This window comes from Fusarium phalaenopsidis, assembly GCF_050370095.1.
Source record: "Fusarium phalaenopsidis strain FUZ10S chromosome Unknown contig_32286, whole genome shotgun sequence".
NCBI classification, from domain to species: Eukaryota; Fungi; Ascomycota; class Sordariomycetes; order Hypocreales; family Nectriaceae; genus Fusarium; species Fusarium phalaenopsidis.
The window spans coordinates 428,258-449,473 of NW_028145413.1; the positions used below are offsets into that span (position 1 = coordinate 428,258).

Here is a 21,216-nt window from a genome sequence, read left to right on the forward strand (position 1 = left end):
TGACTTTCTAGAACATGAAACAGACGATCTTCTAAGGCTGACAGATTATAGGCAAGATGGAACGAGTCCCCCCCCTCTGGCCTGAGTGTCAGGGAGACGACGCGGGAGCCAGGGCTCAGCGAGACAGAGACTCCAACACGGAACCCTCCACAACCAAGGAATCATTCTTCTGGTGGAACCTTCAGGAAGGCCCTGATGGATTCATTGTGGTCACCGGGTCCGGGCTATGGATGGAGTTCCATGTCAATTTAACCGGTGCAAAGCGCTGGTTGAAGAAATATTTGGAGCACTTGAACAACATCAGAACGGCCACGTCCTGCGCCTTTGCACCCCTAGACGAGCTCCAAGTCACCAATGCGGTTCGGCTCTTCCCGCGGCGTCAAGAGCCAGTATCCAGCGTTCCCTCTTCGACACCCACCCAAGGCGTCGACATCGACCGAGAAAGAAACATGATGAAGAATTATGCAGACTTGGCCCTCTTGGAGCTTCACCAGATGGACGAGATTCTTGATGTAATCGAGATGCTTCCTAAGCGCTCTGAGCCCATGGTCTCAACCGCTGTGGTGCTGTGGTATGTCGGGTGTTTCGTTTATAGGCCGGTCTGGCTAACTCGTTGTTAGGACAGTCGCGTGTTTCATCTCAGCGGCGACAATCCCTTTCCAGCCTGTGGCCCAGCACGCGGTGGCAGGCGTTGGCATCGGTGTCATTGAGCTCCTTAAACGCCCTTTTTGTAAGGGGTTTCAAAGGTATAACCTTGCCTGTGTTCATCAGCAGGTGCGAGATCTCCTGCGAGCTCTGGAGGATAAGAGAATCAGCGAGAAGAATAGGAAGGATCTCGACTCGTGGCACCTGTGGGCTCGCTGGTGGATATTTGTCAAGTCTGACGTCTAAAGAATGGACTGTTCTTCCTTTGGCTTGCTACTGCTTTTCGTGTTTGACTGCATCCGCTTTTCTCTTATCTTATGGAATCTACTTGTGATCATGAAGTGTGCATTGGACCGAGACTACCTTATCATGACTGGCAGGGTCCCAGCCGCTCAGAGTGCTGAAACAACTCCATGCCCGTCGATTAGGCGTCTTCTTACTCGCAAGGCCATGCGATCTTGTTGTCTCTACCGCTTCCCTTTTATGAGAGCATTAATGGTTAGAATAGCCAGGCCTTTGATCGCCTGCAATTAGTCGTCCCAGGATATCAAGGCCGAGCGAAAGTTCCACGACCTTGATCAGGTGTTCATGCTGATAATGTAAGGAAAAACTTTTATAGAAACCGCCCTATGAAATCTGCTTAAAGGGAGACATGTTCTACGAGATCCAATTCCAAGAGGCCAGCTCTAGGGAACCCAGCTGTTGTCAATAACACCCCGGCGCGACCTTGCCAGCACAGCGACACAGCCTTCCACCAAGACTCCAACCCTGACGCCCATTCTCAATACGCTTGGCAATCCATGGGCTTGCCTCTGTCAGGGCTCGCTGAGGCTACCATCGCCTCCAGGAACTCCCCCGGTTCGGTCGACGATGGAGCTGGCCGAACCAGCCGCCGGGCATGTCTCCCCTGGATCCGCATCGTGGACTGCCGCTTGATGAAACTAGCCAAAACATGATAACCGGAGGGCTTTATTCTCCAGCCTTGAATATGACAACCACAACTGGGAATGTTCATCTTGAGCCCATGGTGATAGAGGTGTCGCTGCCGCAACGCCAGATAGCCCATGTTTCTGTTCGAACTGGGGATGCGACAGACCAGAGCCGGACAGTTGACACCAGCCCAAATCATTGGCCGAGACTTCTAATCAGAAAAAAGGCCTGTGCTCATTTTCCAATAAATCGCTGTGATGGCTGAGCGCGCGCGGCCGCCCGTTTGTCGGATGAAGGAACAAAGAAAAGGCTGAGGTCTCGCATTCAGGGTCTTTGGGCTCCCCCCCTCCTCAACTCTCTCATCCGACACCCACCTTCGTCTCTCATGGCCCAAATCGTTTTCTTGTCAGAAAGAGGCACCATGGAACAACATCTCCCCCTCCAGCCCGACCAAGACCTTGTCGTCGCCGAGGAGGTTGACCGACAGGTTAACACCCTCGGGAGGCTGGTCCCCGAAGACAGCGAAAACCCCATCTTCATCGACCGCCGTCGTCTGTGGAGCTACTTCTTTGGCTATTCCATATCTGTACGAAGAGATTTGGAGGAGTATCTAGACATCCTAGACGCAATTCAGGATGCCTCCTCCTCCGGCTTCGCTATTGCCGACGCATCCCAGGGCAACCGCCTTGTTAGATTCATCCGCTCCAGGCTCAGGTGGTTTCGAGGCAAGCCAGTGGTCAGAAACCCCGATGTCGAACCAGACAGGATGATGCTCAAGATCAACAAAGACGTGGCCGTCAGTAATCTTGGCCACATGCTCGACATTCTGGACATTGCCAAGATGCTCCCCAAACCCTCAAGGCCGCCATTCTCGCTCCCTTGGGCACTATGGTAAGTCTGTATACGCTATCAATAGACAGTTGAGCTCGACTCATGCTAGGTAGGATAGTCGGATGCTCTGCTTTATCGGCTGTGGCTTCTCAAGCGTTTGTTGCCAATCTCTTGAGGCATGGGGCGCTTCTGGGCGCCATGAATCTCCTGGAGCCCATATTTTGGGACATTTTTCTTGACTACAACTTGAACTGGCTTGGGAAGGAGTTGCAGGGTCTGAGGAGAGAATTTGAGAATGGGACAATCACAGAGAAGAACCGCAAGGCCATGGACTCGTGGCATATGGAGATTCGCTCGTATGTTCGCTAATGTATCTTGCCTGCAGAAGCTATGTAGTCTTTGAATATTTCTTGTGCTGTATTTCTCTACTTTTCGGGCATGTCGGCCGGACTGGGGTGTGTTTTGGGGGTTTAGCTTGATTCATGAACATGGGCGAGGCACATTCACTCGTTACTGTTTCGACTCAGCAAACTGGCAAGGCTTAGTGGGCCTTTCACCCCTTGCAAGCTTCTAATTTTACTTTTGCGATTTGGTATCCCGCAGAAGAGGCTCTCGCTGATGGCACTGGGTTTAACGCAGGTCCAGAGACCAATGACGAAGTCTGAACCAAGGTCTTGTCCCTGTTTGCTGAGTCGGGACGGTATTGACAACCAGCGCCCCACTCCCTCTTCGGTTTCAAATCAATACGACAAAAGCAAACATTCTCGGACTCTCCAGCGACTCATCCGTCTCACTCCAGGCGCAGGACAGGAAAGGCAGTGCTTGAATCGCGGCGTCCTGTCAATTTTGCCCCCAGGCTTTTTTGAGCGGTCTTCTCAGCTTGAACGGCCCCGGCACAATTTTAGATACTACCCAAAAATACCTTGTTATGAGTTATGGGAAACCTTGGATCATCTTAGCCTACCGAATGATCACGGAACTGGGAGAGTGGCAGGTGCATCAACCACCCATTTCCTTTCGCGATTTGATGGTTTGTCTTCACGGTGATACCTAAATTGTTAGTCGGGCGATAGTAAAATCCGCTCAGCCGTCGTCAGCAAATAAGTGGGGCCCCCGGACGTTAGAAACACCCAAGACAACATTCCCCCAGCAAGCCCAGCTTCGCCAAGACATAAACATGTACTGGGTGGGACATATACCTGCCATTCTCTAAAGACGTGGACAAACTCCCGAGACGCGTTACTCTACGCCCAAGAGTACCGGCCATAGCCATGTCAACGACGGCGCTCGAACCGGAGCCGAGCCACCCGCGGCCAAAGTCTCAGCGCATCCTCGCCTGCATCCTCTGCCAGCAGCGGAAGGTCAAGTGCGACCGCCGCTTCCCCTGCGCAAACTGCGTCAGACACCAGGTCCAATGCGTCCCGGCGACGCAGACCCGCCCCCGGAGGAGGAGGTTTCCCGAGCGGGAGCTGCTGGACAGGCTCCGGAAGTACGAGGACCTTCTCCGGCAGAACAAGGTCAAGTTCGAGCCGCTTCACAAGGACCCAGGTTCTGGAGAGCATGAGTCCCCTGAAGGCACCTATGGTTCGGATCATGAGCAGCCAGAAGCTGCGGGAGTGGATACGCCATCTCCTTCGACCACCAAGCCTGAGAGTACATACGAAGCCAAGTATGTCTGTTACTTGTCTTAACTCCCCCGGTTTATTTTCATTACTAATTCCATCTAGAAACATATGGCACGCCATGGCCCAAGGAGTAGGTTTGTTCCAACACCTGAGGCTCTACTGATACTCATAAAATAGTCCCGAGACTCAACTCATGATGTGCGAGAGGTCATCTTCCGAAACGCCTGGGATCAGACCTTCAGCAACGACGATAACATTCTCTTTGGCTCACGCCAATCATCAGTCGACCTTTCTACTCTCCACCCGGAACCTGTCCACATCTTCAGACTGTGGCAGGCTTACCTCGACAACGTCAACCCGCTGCTCAAGGTTACTCACACCCCAAGCCTGCAGGGCCGCATCGTCGAAGCCGCCAGCGATCTGAAAAACGTCAGCCCAACTATGGAAGCACTGATGTTTGGTATATACTGCATGGCAACCTTGAGTCTCGCTCCCGAAGACTGCCAAGCTCACTTCCAGCTACCAAAGCCGGATCTGTTGACTAAGTTCCAGTTTGGCTGCCAGCAGGCTCTTCTGAACAGCGCCTTCTTGAGGACTGAAGACCGAGACTGTTTGACAGCTCTGTTCCTCTACCTGGTCCGTTTACCGACTGAAGATAATGATCCACGCTGACATGGTGTAGCATTCAAGCCGCTCTGGCACCCACCCTCGATCCGTCTCCACGATGCTAGCGGTCGCAATACGTATCGCCGAGCGAATGGGTATCCAAACGGAAGCCATCAATGCAAAATACGCCGTCCTCGAAGCCGAAATGCGCCGCAGGCTCTGGTGGTCGCTCATGCTCTTCGATGCCCGCATGAGCGGCTTGAGTGGCCACAAGCCCATGATACTGGCCCCGACATGGGACTGCGCCATCCCCCTCAATGTAAGCGACTCTGATCTACGCGAAGAGACGAAGGAACCACCGCCAGCTCGCACGGGAGTCAGTGAGGCTCTCTTTGCTGTGGTACGGAGCGAGCTCGGCCAGTTCATTCGTCATACTCGCTTTCACCTCGACTTTACAAATCCGGCTCTCAAGCCCATCGCGAAGGAGCTTCCGGACGGCGGGAACCTGGACGCCCTGGAGAGGATGGTTGAGGAGAAGTATCTCAAATTTTGTGACCCGGAGAATGCGCTTCAGTACATGACGATGTGGACAACGAGAGCGCAACTGTCTAACTGTCGCCTACTGGAGAATTACTCAAGACACCTCGACTCGGCCGACAACCAAGATGGAGGAGCAGACACTCCCGCCATTTCCCACGCCTTGCGGTGGCTCGAGTACGATACAAAGCTCGCGAGCTCGCCCCTCACAAAGGGATACATCTGGTTCACCCAGCTATACTTTCCATTTCCTGCCTATATCCGCATCGCCCAAGACTTGAAAGCTCATCCTCTCGGCAGTGAAGCCGAGCGCGCCTGGGAGGTCATGAGCAACAACTACGATGCTCGCTTTGGCATTGAAGTTGGAGTGTACAACCCCGTCTTTATCCCTTTTAGCAACTTTATCCTCCATGCCTGGGGGATGTCTGAGGAAGCTTCCAAGCAATCGGGGCAGCTGATGAATCTACCCAGGATTATCACTCGCATCAGGCAAACCTTGGCGGCGATGAACCAAAGTACCAACAGTGAGCCAGACACTGCGAGCATGGACGATGAGGGCTTGTCCATGCACGCACCACCAGCGGGTTTTGGAGACCCTAGTATGCTGTTTGGTATGGGACCAGGTGGCTACGTAGGAGCCAACATGAGCATGTACAATTATATGCGTGGGCAGCCTCCGTTTGCGGTGAATGCGCATCACTTTGATTGGACTTCGATGGACTGGAGTCTTGGGGGACGGCGAGGGTGGTAACGTGACTCGAAGATTGCACTAATTAGCGTAGAATAAAGCAGTGCTTTGGAAAGGAGCAAAGATATTTCTTGGAGAGGCAGAGAGCTAAACCGGGGACTAAGAATGCGGACTGTAACACGATATAAATCGAAAAGAAAACTGTGGAACGATATAGATGCGTATTATTGATCGGTAATTACACCGAGGTGGTCTCTACGTTAGATCACGAAGCGTTTTCTCCGGGATGAAGAATGATGGGTCCAACGCTAATGGTTACCGCCACCTTTGTGTGTGTTCATACCATAATGCACGCTCTTCTTGTATCGATTGTCAAGACCTATTTGTAATTCCTTCTTTTGTGCCTTGCAACATCCCATGTTCAGTAGTCTCTTCCCAAGCCACGTGTCTGCCCGTTTCTTCTTGAAGCCGTCATGGAATGGATGAGGTCAAACTCTATTACGCTTTAGGACTAGCATCTCCTTGAATGCCGGCACTTGATTTGCTTGAATCCCATTTGCCACTCGGATGTCCTGGTCTGCCAACTCCGCTTCTCACCAACCTCTCAGCGCACGTTCTGCAAGACAGTTATGCCTATTCCGTGCTTAGTCGTCCTGGGGCGGCCCGTAGATACCCAGCTTGCTGACAATTCCGCCTTGGCGTCGTCAACGAAGTCTATGATGGCGCAAGGGGCATAAAACCCACCTAGCCGCCAGTGGATTAAAAATCCCGCATAACTTGCATCCTTTACCTGTGATTCAATATGGGAAGCATCCAGCAGGACAGAGGTATGTTTTGTGAAGGTGTAAAGAGAATCGCAGCTGATCATTGCTAGTTTGGGCCACCCTGGTCACAAACCTGAACTATCTCCCCGGTGTTTTGACGTTGGAGTACTGTCTGCGTCGTGTTGGGACAGAATATCCATTTGTCGTCCTTTACACGGAAGCCTTCCCCGATGTTGGTCATGAGGCGCTTAAGAGCAGGGGCATTGCCATGGCAAAGGTCCCTGAACTCGCCCCTTCAAATCCCCAAGATTACGGCAACGATGCTCGCTTCAAGGACACATGGACAAAACTAGCCGTCTTTTCTCTGACGGACTTTGAGCGCATTGTCCTTCTTGACTCGGATATGCTGGTGCTCCAGAATATGGACGAGTTGATGAACCTTGACCTCGATCACCCGTCAGTGAGCGCAGATGCAAGCGCGAGCAAGCGAGTCTTTGCATCCAGTCACGCCTGCGTCTGTAACCCTCTCAAGAGGTCGCATTATCCTGCCGACTGGGTCCCTGAGAACTGTGCCTTTAGCTCTCAGCACCACGATGCAGACTCAGCCCAGCACAGTGGTGCCAGTGCCTCTTCTGGCTTGGGCAAGCTAAACAGCGGCCTACTGGTTGTCAACCCATCTGAAACCCTCTACAACGACATTGTTTCGCGCATCGATTCTCACGGCACCGAATATCAATTCCCTGACCAAGACCTCCTGGCGGACCTATACCGTGAGCGCTGGGTGCCTCTTCCTTATGTCTACAACGCACTCAAGACTATGCGTGAAAGCCACGTGCACGGCGAGATTTGGCGGGATGATAAAGTCAAGAACGTACACTACATACTCAGCCCCAAGCCTTGGGATGAGCTCGATCATAATGGAAATTGGCGCGGCGAGAAGGAGATTCACAAGTGGTGGGTTGATGCGAATGATGAAAGACTTGCGGCTGAAAGAAAAGTTGGTATCGCATGAGATAGAGATTGACAATAGAAGTAGAGCAGTCTATTCCACAATGGCACAGCATGCTTTTGGCGTAATATCAAATGCTTGGTGATTTGGAGCCTGGATGAATGCTATCGAAGCTGCCATTCTGTGTAACCCTGGAGTTGAGGTAATTGGGAGGCTTTGGAGTGGAGCAGATTGTGCAACCACACGACAGGCCATCTTTGGTCTATCCAACCAATAAATGGCAATTCAAAATGCCAATCGGGGCATGATGCCTGTAATTCACTGCAAGAAATATCATATATCATCGAATGCCAATAATTCGTCCCACTGCCAAGTCCCATCCGCTGGAACATCAAACATGTCAGCCTCAAGTCCTTCGAGGGAAAGATCCAAAAACGAATTGGCAGGCTCCATCCCAAACATGTTCTGCACATTTTCTGCCTGGAGCATAGAGTCGATAGGTGGGAGCACAGCATTTGGGGCATGCCCCGTGCCTTGCGGATCTATCTTCTGCATCTCCCGGACGTAACGAGCCTTGGCCATCAGTCTGTTGATAGGTCTCCACAGGTTGCCTTTCTTGCCGCGCTCCTTCATGTTCCACCGATCGTGGACGAGATTGACTAGCTCCCATGCCCGGTCACACTCTGGAGACGGTGGACGGGAACATATCTCTGAGAGTACGAGTGCCACCGCCTGCCACTGAATATGTGTTTTGGAGTGCCAGGTCCAATGGGTAATGGCTTTACTCGTGAGGATCTTGACAGACATCTCAAGGACTTCGATCGAGGTTGAAAAGAGCTCATCACGGAGACTCGGGTCGGAATTTCTCTTGTCTCGCGCTGGATAGTGAACGACAAGCCACCACCTCGCCAGAATGAGCCGCGTGACTATTGAAACGAGGAACAGGAACGGGACTGAAGTGTCGCAGTATCGTAGATAGCCCTCTTCCAGCCGCTTTCTGAGAAGAGATGGCTCTGCCTCACGGTCTGCGGCTGACATGCCATTATCAGATGAGCCCGGGGCTCGCATGCTCGGGGGTGCGTAGGCTACTTTCCACCCAGACTGGAGGGCCTCGCATCGGATCAGGCAGAAAGTCATTTCTGTAGCGCCTTCGTGCTCTGGTGGGGGGTCTTTCATCTGAGCATTGATGTCGCAGTCATTAATGTTGAGTGGAGGCTTTGTGTCGAAAGAAGACCCGCGAGCAACAGGCTCGTAGCCGTGAAACTCGGACGATCGTATGTCGATGAGGCAGATATGCCACCATAGACGTCGGCGGAGCTCAACTTCGAGTGGTTTAAGTCCAAAGACGGCGCCATCGCGATGAAGGCCCATGGCCTGAGCAATGTGGAATGCGAGAGATGTCAGCGACCAGGTTGTGCGTGACTCATCTTCATTACGCAGCGCAGAAAGGAAGAGCACTACTGCCTGCAGGAGGGTCATACTCTGCGTGCAGAGAAAGTTTGCTCGACCCATGGCCTGTTCGAATGCAAAGCGATACTTGTCTAGGGCGCTTGTGCGTGTGAGACCAGTGACATTCTCGCATTGGTCTTCATCCATGCTGATGACGGCCGAATAGTAAATGGCGAACAGCAAAGCTTCTGTGTTTCTATCGAGAGAGTCTGAGACGACAGCATCCCAGTACATACGCCTTGTGGTCGGCATGTGGAACAAGTGGACCAGAGGAACCACGTTTTCACTAAACAGCCTGAAGAGGGTGACTGACTGCGGGAGCGGAGGGTGAAACGACTTGAGAGAGTGAGAAAGGGACCGGAACCCGAGGAGAGCGCCGCTGGTCCCTGGCGATGGGACTGTTGTTGACTCGGCAACTTCTGTAGAAGGGTAGTCTTCGTCCTCAGATACAGACTCGTGTAGCATGTCGCGAAGCTCTTCGATCTGAGATGTCATGTAAATAGCCGCTACCTAACTTGATTGGGCCTCATACCTCGTTTCCTAGGTTGGTCCAGAGGATGTTGCTGACATAGTAGCTCCTGGTGTCGTCAATCATCAAACGACCGAGCTGGCTCTCGATCGGAGAATCAACACCAGCATTGCTCAAGCTAGGATCCCTGGCTTGATCCAACGCGGGTGACGGAACAGAATTCGTAGCATCAACAGCTTCTTTTAGACTATTCAGGCCTCGCTCCTTTTTGAGGCTGGTGATAGTCGCCTCCAATCTGTGTAGACGATCCAGAAGCGGGCCATCCAAGTGGGTGCGAGGCTTCTTGGCGGCTCTACCTCGACCGGTCGGGAAGACGCATTCCAGCTTAGACCGAACACACTGACAACAAGGATGTTGGCGATCGCATTTGATCTTTCGTTGACGGCAGTGGATGCAGCTTCGAGGACGGGCTGAAGATGCTGGGATGTGACTATCCACTGGGGTTGTGAAATCGGGATTCGAGTCCGGCGTGGCCTCGAAAGAGGCCGCTTTTGTTGATGATGAAGCCATTGGGGCGTCGTTTATGCCGATTGTAGAGTAAGAGTTGTGACTTGGAGAGTAACGAGAGCTTCATTTGAGACCCTCAGGATGAAAAGATTTCCGCTCTTGTTGTTGTTGGCTCGGCCGCATAAGCTTATGCGAAGCCGAGGCCGAAAAGGGGATGACGTCATCACTTCAATCACATTGACTAGTTACTTCTTAACTCAGGACGCCAGGGGTAACAGGTGATCTCTATCTTTAGTTATCCATTTCTGTGCTACTATGTGCCATCAACTCTCGGCTGAACTCCGTCACCCTGCCCTGAAAATCATGCCCACTCCAAGCGGGAGCAAGTCTTGGGTGTTTGCTGCCGACCTGATAAAAGGCCGGGCGTCCCGTATGAGGCTTATATCGTGTAGTGTTTTCGCTTGAAAAACGGTCCAGCCAACCTCATCGAAGGGTGACATGACGGCGTAAAGACCAAGAATCCGCATCATGGCCAGTCGAATTTCTAGGGCTACGAATCAAGTTGGTAAAATTTGGCGCTAGTCTCCTGCTGCGGCTGGCCTCAGCCTCACTTTTATTTAACCCTAGAACGAGGTTTGGGCTGGACCTCATGATCAAAACGCACTTTGGACTTTCCTGGAGGTATTGTGATTCATTCGCACGCGGTGTCAGCATGGGGTAACGAGGCGACAAGGCAGCTTTTTCACAGCTGAGTTAGCCGCGATATCCTGAAAGTCTAAGCCAATAGAGCAGACTTGCTGCCCAACGAGGTATGCACGCACTCCGCCATGCAACCTTTCCACATAGATGGATCACGAGCACGAGAACCACTTATCTCCGACAGAAAATATTGAAAGACAGGTGACAGGACCAGTCGACTTGGCAGTTGCCACGTTGCCGTGAAACCCCACCTCCACCGAATAGGGCGAGGAATGCTCGCTCCAGGTGGTAAGCCAACGTTGAGAGAAACAGAATAAACACATTGGCTTAATAGCATACCGGTTATAATATCCCATCTACAGGATGATAAAGCCATCTATGCGACACACCCAGCTTTTTTGTCTTCAAATTAACCTACATTTTCTGTACTACCAACACTGAGTGGGGGCATCCCCGACTTGATTCGATTCTTTTTACTGAAGCAATTGTTCAACGACACCGGAAAATGTGGTTCGTACATCTTGATTGACTAGCAAGATATGATGATACCAGAGCCTGCTGCCCAAGCTCGAAGCCAAAAGAGGAAGAAAAGGAGGAATAAAAAGCGAAAGAATTCCAAAAAAGACAGGCACCAAAAACAAAATCTGGCTATAGGCCGTGAGAGTAATAGGACTTTCTGGGATGCGGACTTCGACCCTCATCTGCCTGTGGGCTGGCAGTATGAAAACAAGCCTTTCCTGCAAGTGTGGAAAGAGAGCGGATCAGAGCTGAGCTTGATTCGCTTCTTCATGACCGAGTCTGGAGCTGCAAACCGACTCATGCCCGAGGTAGAACTAGTTGCGGGCTTTTGCCCCGACAAGACGCTGAATGAACTCGAGCATGACAGCTCATCCGTCCCGCAAGCAACTCTTGCTCTTCTGGATGACCGAACGAACGACGGAACGAACTCGATTTCTAGGGGCTACCTTGGCCCTCTCAACGCGCACAAACTGTACCTAGAGCTGAAAAAAGATGTAAAGATACCCCGTCGAGGTTCTACTGTATGGTGGGGCTGCTAAAATCACCCAGCGATTCCATTTCGAAAAAGACAAATCAGCAAGGAACAATCAGAGCGCCACCTCTCAAAACCAACCACCAGCACACCGGCTGAATGCTGATCGCCGCTTACTGTCAGTTCAGCTCGTCATTGTTGATTTCGAATCTGTCTTGCTAACCTTCCAAGGTTCATCACGGACCTAGATCGCTGGTCGATGATGGCTCTTGTTTCAACCCTTTCGATCCACCAGGCAAGGGCCTTGAGGGACAGCCTTTATCGACATCTGGCGTTTAGGGGTTTTCTTGGTTCCACGTATCCAGTAAGGACCTCAATTCTGCTTTGTCTTCCATTACATGAACCTGACGCCCACTCAGACCAGCGGCTCCTCGACTTTTCAGCTAGCCTTTGACCTTCCCTGCTACGCCTTCAGAGTCGCACCCTGCCACAGTCCACCTCGCGATCTCCGGAAGCGAAAATCGGCAGCCAGTGACACTCTCAGAAACATCACAGATTTGTCTTTCCTCGTGAGGAAGCCAAAGAGCCCCGTACCTCTCACCACGAAAGCATATCTGTGCGAGGTCCAAACGACCGTTCTCATCAGCGGGTCAGACCCTTGGAGGTGGGTGGCGTACTGCTTCGTCGACACCTACTTTGAAAGTGAAGACAAGAGGGAAAGCGTCGACGCCTATGATGAAGAGGTGGAAATCGATGACGAGTCACACGTGTTCTTCCGACCTGATCCTTTCACCACCGCAGAATCGGACGCAAATCTCCCTGTTTTGAATCCTCGGGAGTACTTTCTAATTGTGTTGGAGTCGCGGCTACGACAGGCGAGAGACGAATGGCACACCCTCGCAACAAACATGGGAGATAGTATCAATGAATACGTAAGATGTTCCCCAGACCCATTCTGCTCACTTATTTCTCATGCAGATATGTCACCTCAAACAAATCATTAACAAAAGATATTAGATCAACACTTGCCCCATCACAATGACGGATCCCCTTTCCCCCCCTCCTGATGACCCCCTTGCCGTGAGGCAATCCCGCGGCTGGGCAGTCCGCACCAAAAAGCTTCTGCGCCCCCTGATCCTAAAGCTGGCAGCCACCATCAACCAGTTGGATTCCTTAAAGTCAGATGAGACTTTCGCAACACTTGCAGGACGCGCACCTCGATTCATTTCTGAAATCGGGAATCATACCAAACGACTACGAGGATCGTTAGAAGCTCTCGAGAATCTTTGCAAAGCTTGTGACGACTACAATGATGATGTAAGATGGAAACTCACTACTTGATACCCTAGCAAACTGACAGGCTGCCACACAGCTATCATTCTACCTCAATCATGAAGGGAGTCGTGATGCCAAGATCCAAGCCCAAATGGCTAGTTTTGCCCAGAACATGACTTTCCTTATTGTGGGTGTAAGTACAGGGCAGCCTTCCTAAGATAGTGACACATCCTCGGTGCTTTACATCGTCTGATTCACCATTTCTAGCTTCTCTCGCCTATTGCAGTAGCAGCTGGCGTACTGTCAATGCACCAACAGGCCATTCCTGCGCCCCTTGGACCAAATGCCAGGTCATTCTTTGGCCTGATCATCATTCTCATGGTTACTGTGTGGTCAACTATTGGTATCATGGTTCATTGGAAGCAAATTTCGCAGGCTATAACCGAATTCTTCAATGCTATCTTGACTGATGACATAGACTTGGAAAGACAGCAAGAATGAGAATGTATTATTAGGCTGGATCGAGATAGTGAGAACAATAACAACGATAACGCCAACTAGTCCCCCAAAATGAATTTTTTTTTTTTTTTTGGTTGATACATTTCCACGGATACCCCCCAAAAATTACAAACAGTGTTGGGGCTGTGGTAGTTTCTGGTACGAGGGGCCTGGATGCCGAGGGTAGGGAGGAGGAACATGTTTTAGGAGTAGTTGTGGCTTTAGTGAAATTGATTGAAGGAGTAGCGAGGATCTCTGGTGAGTTGAGCGTAGGAGCAGATAAAGATTCTGAGGAACGGTAGCTCATGGCGTTGTACGAAGTACTTGAGCTCCTTAGATGCCCCAGGCCCTCTGATGTTGCGAGAAACGCCTTGCCGTCTAGGATGGGGAACCAGATGTAAGGGATAGGCTCTAGCAGGGCCCGCTGCTCATGAAGCCTCATTATTATGTGGATGCAATAAATAGAGAGGAATTTTGCATTGCTTCCAATGCGGTGCTTCCTTTATGTAAAGAGGGCAGGAGGGAAAATGGGTTGGTCCCTATACTCCGCGGCGGCAGCGTCGTATGAGCCTGACTGATTAATTGTTGTTCTTGCAGGAATTTTGTTGAGAGATTGCGGTATTTTTTTTTTCTTTTTTATGAGGAACGAATTAGCTGTCATACGGCCGTTGTGTTAGCATTTGGATCGAATGCTATCATGTGTTGATACTGTGTTTTTGATGCACTTGAAGCCTGGCCCTTGATGGGATAACTGAGACAGAAGGTAGTCCCTGACAACTCTGAATGGGCGTGGCTTAAGTCTCGGAGGATACGACTAGCAGAGGAAAGAATGGAAACGAGTTTTGGCGTGGAGGCGGCATTGGCGGCCGGTGGTGGTCTGGGCAAAGTGTGGTCTGGGTAATAATGTGTTTTTTATTATAGTTGAAGCCCGGCCCTCGATGGGATAACTGAGCCAGAAGACCGTGGTCTGGGTAAAGGAGATGGATTCACCATCTCACTCTTTGACCACGATCTTCTCAGTCCGGCAGTAGCTGCACCTTTCCAGGCCACAGCTAGGGCAATTGCTCACAGAGACGCGCATACCTCCCGCCAGGCAGGTACAACACGTCCATATAAAGACGGTTCGCTTCTTTCTCGCCTACGTCAGTGTCAGTTGAGAGGAACGAGTAGCGTGTGCATTGCTCATACACGCTCGGAGAAAGGTGTTGCACAAGATCCGATGGGATCCGCCGCCTCATCAATCTGTGGGCAAAACATTGCGGCATAGAGTCCGTCAATAAGGGTGGAAAAATAGATGAACAAAAAGACTGCCGAAATATTGCTCGTCTGTTTTTCTGGGTCTTATGGCTCAGTTATCCCATCGAGGGCCGGGCTTCAACTATAACAAAGAACACGTTAGTCTCTGTTGAGAAGCATATAAGGCCCAGAATGCCTCTACGTTAGCAGAAGGTGTATTCTACACCGTCTCCAACTTGCCTATCGCAGTACGGTTGACCAGAGGGCTAGTCGTAGGCAGTGATGACCAATTGAACGAGCCACACCCCTGAAACTTTTAATTTCGCTTAATGACAACATCTGAAATGAGCCAATTGAGGTGTCCCGGCTCGCTTCGCCTGACCAATGTTTGACGATATGAGGGGGACTCAAGGAGCCTGCCTAGCCAGCCAAATATATTCTCCATCGTTTATGAGTCCCGTACTCTGTCTAGAAGTCTCGTATCAACTTCCCTTCCAGCTCACTCTTGGCTGCTGAAAATGGGTGCAATGTGTTTAACACCTTGTGCGGGGGCATAAGCGAGATTCTGTGCGTATCCGAGCGCTGCAGATTGTCAAGGGGCCAAGTCGAGGAACATCGGGTACATCGCACCCGACACGTGATTCCGATAAGGCCGGCACGGCGAGAGTGCCAATTTCGGACCGATGATGGGGTCGGCCTTTTTTACTATGCGCCGTGGAAGCATCAAAGAAGCAGAAGCAGGTACGAACTGCCGAGTGCCGATCCCGGCTGCCCTGAGCGCACACCAAAAGAGCAGGTGTGGCGCAGCAGCCTTGTGTCTTGTTGCGACACCCCCCTGGGCTCTCTAGACCCTCTAGCTAGCACACACACCCTTTAAAGGGTGCCCCTGCCGGGGCCTGATGTACCTGATCAAGTATCCTTCGTTCATCTACATGAGTTACACCGTGGCCTCGTCACAGATCAACTCCTCTGCTTGTATCCGATTGGATAGGCTCACACGTAAATTATGGGTATTTTGACGTTTTAGAAGGACAAGGCTTTTTTAACCCCATTTTCAACGCTTGCTACTATGAAACACACTTTGTTTAATACCTTGTGTTAATGAGCTCTTTTACTATGATAGATGATCACTCTACTAGGGGAGGTTACAAAGGTTAACAACATAGATAGGAAAACTATATTTGCCCTTACCTTATGTTGCCTATAAGTTACCCACCTCTCCGCATTGTTACTCCGCCATTATCTATCAAATCAGGTCTCACTTGTACGACAAGGCGACAGAGCAAGCGCAGTATGCAATGGAGGATAGCGACGAGATGCAGAGGAAGTCTCTAGGATGAGGACCGGCATTTATCCCCCTGGTGGAATCATGAGCCGCTGTGTAACAGAATGACTTTTATGCAAATGCTGATTAGACATTTCGGTGTACAGGGCCTCTTCCAGTAAACATGGCATTTATCAGCCCGCTGCTGCTCATTAGCCTAGCTTCTCGAGAAATTCCCGCTCATTCTCCCCAAAAAAGACATCCCACAACGCCGAAAACCTTGCTCGTAATCCATCACATTCTTCTTCAGTCCAGATGCGCCCAGTTCGGGTCCACTCAACTGTCTCATTGGTGTGAGGCACAGAATGCTTATAGTTGAGAGTCTTGTACGGATCTAACAGCAGCCATTAGTTAGATTTCGGGCTGAATCTTGATAGGAGAGATTTACATAGTCCTGGGGGCAGGTTGAGGCTCTCGTAGAATCGGGGATCGTCCTTCGTCATCCGCTTCTCAAACCAAGCGCGAAACTGCTCGAAGCCTTCCATGGCTAGAGAAGATACACGGACGGAGTAGAACCTGAGGAAGAAGTTGTTGTATCGCCAAGCTAGTTGAACCACAGGGAGGCGGATAAGCCTTGCACCTGGGCTGCATGTGTCAGCGACTTCGATGACTCCTAGTGAGGTTAGCACTGGATACTTGAAGGCCATGATTGAGCCGATGGAGCAAGACTCTTGGGAAAGGTCTTGAGAGGGGACTTACCATCTAGATCCATTTCTGGTGCTCCAAGGTCGAGTCTTTCTGTCGCCACTCGCATAAAGAGGCCAGTCTTGACAAAGTCCACCTTGTAGATGAGCAGTCGTGCCCTAGTTCTCGGTGGTCAGCATACACCCACAGTCATTTGCATTGTCTCAACTCACGCTACCATGGTACCCTGCAGCTCCCAGTTGTGCAGAGCGCCATTCTCCCTCAAAAACTTGTAGCATTCCAAGGCAGCCTTCTTCGTCGATCTGGTAGCGACCCTGTTGCCCTCAGGGCCAAGTGCTGGGAGGGCCTTTTCCCTGACACCCAGTGACGCAAAGTCCAGGACTGTGTTCCCCCCTTCAATAAGGTTCCATGGGACTGTCTTCCTCGGGCAGTTGCGCTGCACGTGGTCTTTGATCATCTGGAGAGCCGTCTTGTTGGACCAGTAGGCGGCAACGTGAAGGACAGTGCGTTGTGTTTTGGACCGGGTAAAGATGGTATCGTACTCAGGATACTTCTTTAGCAGCATCCCTGTGATCTGATGGCAAGGTAGATCGTACGAGTTTCGCGCTGCGATATCGTTAGCATATCGTTCCTTGCTGGACATTGCTGTTCAGCTTACATCCCGAGAACCCTTGGACTACCAAAGAAAGCAGGGTTCTCCCCTCAGAATCACAGACGTACTCCGGTGCTGGATCCAAGTCCAGCAAGTATTCCACATGCTCAATCGGTATGAGACCGTCAGCAGCAGCCGCTGAAACCATGTACCCGACAAGCGTCGTCCACTTGTCGCCACCCCCTCCCATATTGTAATCGTGTTGAAGACCGTACTTGACGCGGAGAGACTCTGCAAGCTGCCTCTCTTCATCGTATCCTTCGAGAAGTAGCTGAGCAAAGAGCGTGTGGCCAGAATTGTCTTGACTCTCTAGAATATCCTTGATGTTTTTACCTCCTCGTTCCTCAAGTGGCGACTCCTCCAAGAGCTTGATCAACTCTGGAAGTACAGCCGGAAAGTAGTGAGCCGCCACTTGAAGGGCATTTCGACCTCGTATGTCTTTGGCAAGAATATTTGCGCCATGTCGTATTAAACATCGCATAGCTTCGATACTTCGTCGTTCGATGGCAATCTGCAGAAACGTTCTCGATAATCCTTCAAATGGAGCATCAACCTTCGTGTCTGGGAAGACGTTCAACAGCGCTTCGATAAAGAATCCTCGAGCCTTGTGAATCGACATTGCCAAGCAAGTGTCTACGACTCTTTCATCCTCCGCTCGTCGCTCATCTACAATGTCGCGCATGTCTTTATCGGCGAGGAGGGAGATTGCGGCCTGAAGCTTTTCCATATAGCCACGCCCCGCAGTCGCCATGTAGTAGAACCGTGTCCTTGTTGTTAGGGCAGAGAATGCTTGTGCCTTGGCGTGACTGAGTTGACGACGTGCGGATAGACCGGCAATGGAGATGAAGGAATCTGCTGCCGATATCATCTCGAGAACCAAGTCAACGTCGAGCACCTGGGCGGCTAGGGTGATTGGGGTCACAAATCCAAAGTGCCCATCCCACTCTTCTGCCTGTCTCGTTGGGTCAGCGCCATACTCGAGGAGAAGTTTCGCAGCTGCTCCTTCGGAGTAGTCCCAGCCAGAGAATGTAGCATGAAGAGGTGTCATTCCATTCTTCATGGAACAGTTGATGTCGATATCCGCAGAAAGGGCAATTTCAAGGATCGCTTCACACTCTTGACGGTTAGAGAACCGGTGCAAGGAGTGAAGAATGGTTGCCCCTTGGAGTTCTTCTCGAATAGTAGCATTCGCTCCATGCTCGACGAGCCACTTTGCCATTACGAAGTAACCGCAATGACAGGCGAGCAGTAACGGAGTCCATCCGTAGGTGTTCCCGTATGCGTTGATAGAGGCACCAAGCTGAAGAACAAGAGTCTTGACCATTTCAAGATCGTCCTTGACAACAGCGACTTGTAACAACGTGAAACCGTAGTCACTGCATGCTTCAAGACAACCAAGCCGAGTAACTTCTGCTATGAAGTCAGGCCTCTTCGCAGGATCAAGCTTGTCAGGGCCACCCATCTTGAAGGTAGTTAACTGGTCAAAGTCAAACCCTGGTTGTCCAGTTTTGGGTTCGGCTCTCAAGTACAACGAGTTATTGTTGGCGGGAAACACCGCGTTGAGTATTCTTCGATCAGTGGTCAACCACTTTTCGTACTCTTCAGGCCATCTCTTGGACCAGATCTTTCCGAGGACAGCATGGTGCTCAATCTGCCTTGGAACAGGGTGATCAAATAGAGTCGCCTGTGCACCGCTAAATGTCGTCGTCCCGTAACTCTTGATCGTTGCCAGCAAGTCATCTCGAATGTCCTCGGGTAAAGAAGCCTCGCAAGCATTGAAGACATTCAGAATCAATGAGACAGCCTCCGGGCCCTTCATCACGGCTGAGGTTGTGAGATATTTGAGACCTTCCTCGATTGACGGATCAACAACCTGGCCGTTGAAATACGCGCCAGCCAGATGGAATGGCGCGGCCGGATCCTCGATGTAGTCAGAATCACACCTTGCCTTGAGATCCTCGATGACTTCCTTTCGTGCCACACGGGGCATCAAAGCGGTAGTCAAAGTGTGCTCAAACGCAAACTAAAAAGAATAAGCCACAATGTCAACCACGCGACGATAGCCCAAACTCACATCCGGTGTCTTGAGAATAGCTCGGTCAAAAACTTCATCCATACGATCAAAAAAGTCTTGACTCTCCTCAAAGTCGTCATCAGTTTTCCAAGCCTTCCTAAACTTTCGGACCTTTGCTGGTTTCAGGCTGTGATCCTGAAACGCGTTTGCCAGAGTTTCTTCGAACTCGGGGTCGCCGATCTGAATGGAAATGACTTCGTCACGCATTCTTCGAAGGTCGAGGAGTATTTGCGGCACATTGGGATCGTCCTTAGTCTCTCCCTTGAAACGGTCTTTAGCATGCGATACAATCGTCTGTGTTGGATGTACATACCTGTCCCGACTTTGAATGCTTCTTCTCAAGCGCTTGTAGAGCATCACTAGGCACGTTAACTCGGGACTTGGAAGAGTAGGGCCGACCGCTCACTGGTAACTCTCTCCCGCCTCGCGGAGGTCTGGGAACCACTCCAGTGGTATCGCCGGCTTTCCTTTCCCAAGCTGTTGCATCATACCCAGGAAAAGGTAGCTTTGAATCGCAGACAGTGACACTCTGTCAGCCTGGGAAGGCACACATGTCCCTGAAAGAAACACTTGTATGTACTCCTCTTGATACTCGTCAAGAGAGGCTTTGCTCTTGATATTCTTCATCACCGTTGCAACAGCCGCATCCGGATGTTCCTTCAACCTTGACTTGATGTCAGAGACCTCATCTGGTGTTATCCCCTCAAAGGGCAAGCTGCCATTCATGAAAATGCTAGCAGCAAGCAACCCAAGAGAGTAAATGTCGGTCTTGTGAAGATTCTCCAACTCAATAGTCTCCTCGGCATCAAGCTCGGGCGCCATCCATGGATGGCTACCGATCCTCGCTTGAAACAGCTTCTCGGACTTGTAGTCGTCGATGATGACTGCGTATCCAAAGTCGCAAAGCTTTGCGCGAACTGGGGCTATGCCGAGCTTGCCCGATAGTTCCTGCTGCTCTTGGCTGAAGCCGTTGCTGAAGACGAGGACGTTTGTTGGTTTTAGGTCAGCGTGGACGATGCCTTGGGAGTGGAGGAACTGAAGGCCGCGTCCAATCTCCATGGTTATGGCGAGCTGATTCCTGAAATGTATGTCGACAGCAGATAGATACTCCACTAGAGTGCCCTCATCGGCAGCTTCGAGTAGAACTTGAGGCCAGAATCGTCCGAGGCTAGGAGACTCGCTCCACGAAACAGCCAGCATGGATACGATAAAGTCGCACTGCCGAATCGTCTCATCAGACAAAATCCGTATCTCGTTGATGACAGCAGCGAGTTGCCGAGAATCATCACTCGCAAATCCTTGCGCCGTGACAATCTTCTTGGTAACATAGCGACGAAACTTGTTCCCCGACTTGGCCTCATTAAACAACTTTTGCACCTGCTGCGAAGGATTGAGAAAATCTTCCTCAGGATCCAACTTCATCTCCTCGGAAGAAGCAAAAACGGCAAACGAGGCGCCAGCGCCCGCTGCGAGCGTGTTCATGCTTGCAATGACATTGTTGTTGGCGCTGAGGATGGGTACATCTAAAGCGATAGCGACGGCGAGGAACTCGGCTTGGCCTTTGATGGCAAAGGTCTTGTCTGGACGGTTAACGAGCTCTGTCGTTGATGGCGCTGCGGTGTAGATGGAGAGGGATTGGAAATCTGCCATGACGGCGATTATGGATACAGAGCCTTGCTTGCTGGGTAAATACCTCAACCTGGGATTTAAGATAATAAGTATAAGAAGAGTACCAGATGCAAACTGGGCTGAAACCAGGAACATGTCACAAGCTACAGCCACGGCGCCTGCTACCGTATGCCTAACCACCTTGTGACCCAAT

At 51.1% G+C, this 21,216-nt stretch overlaps 7 protein-coding genes across 7 annotated transcripts; 5 read left to right on the plus strand and 2 right to left on the minus strand.

The window, feature by feature from the left end:
- Positions 1 to 56: 56 nt before the first annotated feature.
- LRP88_02425 (uncharacterized protein) lies at positions 57 to 891 on the plus strand (the record flags this gene model as incomplete). Its single annotated transcript, XM_083239076.1, has 2 exons — positions 57 to 571; positions 621 to 891. 2 exons carry the CDS (start codon positions 57 to 59, stop codon positions 889 to 891), a joined length of 786 nt encoding a protein of 261 aa, XP_083104206.1.
- A 1,105-nt stretch (positions 892 to 1,996) lies between these two features.
- On the plus strand, positions 1,997 to 2,775 carry LRP88_02426 (uncharacterized protein; the record flags this gene model as incomplete). The annotated part of the gene is made up of 2 exons (XM_083239077.1): positions 1,997 to 2,466; positions 2,520 to 2,775. 2 exons carry the CDS (start codon positions 1,997 to 1,999, stop codon positions 2,773 to 2,775), a joined length of 726 nt encoding a protein of 241 aa, XP_083104207.1.
- Positions 2,776 to 3,677: 902 nt separating this feature from the next.
- On the plus strand, positions 3,678 to 4,703 carry LRP88_02427 (uncharacterized protein; the record flags this gene model as incomplete). Its single annotated transcript, XM_083239078.1, has 3 exons — positions 3,678 to 4,075; positions 4,134 to 4,161; positions 4,209 to 4,703. 3 exons carry the CDS (start codon positions 3,678 to 3,680, stop codon positions 4,701 to 4,703), a joined length of 921 nt encoding a protein of 306 aa, XP_083104208.1.
- A 52-nt stretch (positions 4,704 to 4,755) lies between these two features.
- On the plus strand, positions 4,756 to 5,925 carry LRP88_02428 (fungal specific transcription factor domain-containing protein; the record flags this gene model as incomplete). Its single annotated transcript, XM_083239079.1, has 1 exon — positions 4,756 to 5,925. One exon carries the CDS (start codon positions 4,756 to 4,758, stop codon positions 5,923 to 5,925), a length of 1,170 nt encoding a protein of 389 aa, XP_083104209.1.
- Positions 5,926 to 6,664: 739 nt separating this feature from the next.
- LRP88_02429 (glycosyltransferase family 8 protein) lies at positions 6,665 to 7,638 on the plus strand (the record flags this gene model as incomplete). Its single annotated transcript, XM_083239080.1, has 2 exons — positions 6,665 to 6,689; positions 6,737 to 7,638. 2 exons carry the CDS (start codon positions 6,665 to 6,667, stop codon positions 7,636 to 7,638), a joined length of 927 nt encoding a protein of 308 aa, XP_083104210.1.
- Positions 7,639 to 7,908: 270 nt separating this feature from the next.
- LRP88_02430 (fungal specific transcription factor domain-containing protein) lies at positions 7,909 to 9,694 on the minus strand (the record flags this gene model as incomplete). Its single annotated transcript, XM_083239081.1, has 2 exons — positions 7,909 to 9,507; positions 9,557 to 9,694. The coding sequence occupies 2 exons, from the start codon at positions 9,692 to 9,694 to the stop codon at positions 7,909 to 7,911; spliced, it is 1,737 nt and encodes a 578-aa protein (XP_083104211.1).
- A 6,481-nt stretch (positions 9,695 to 16,175) lies between these two features.
- LRP88_02431 (uncharacterized protein) lies at positions 16,176 to 21,044 on the minus strand (the record flags this gene model as incomplete). Its single annotated transcript, XM_083239082.1, has 8 exons — positions 16,176 to 16,357; positions 16,412 to 16,636; positions 16,723 to 16,826; positions 16,881 to 17,274; positions 17,327 to 19,343; positions 19,395 to 19,655; positions 19,708 to 19,753; positions 19,801 to 21,044. 8 exons carry the CDS (start codon positions 21,042 to 21,044, stop codon positions 16,176 to 16,178), a joined length of 4,473 nt encoding a protein of 1,490 aa, XP_083104212.1.
- Positions 21,045 to 21,216: the final 172 nt, after the last annotated feature.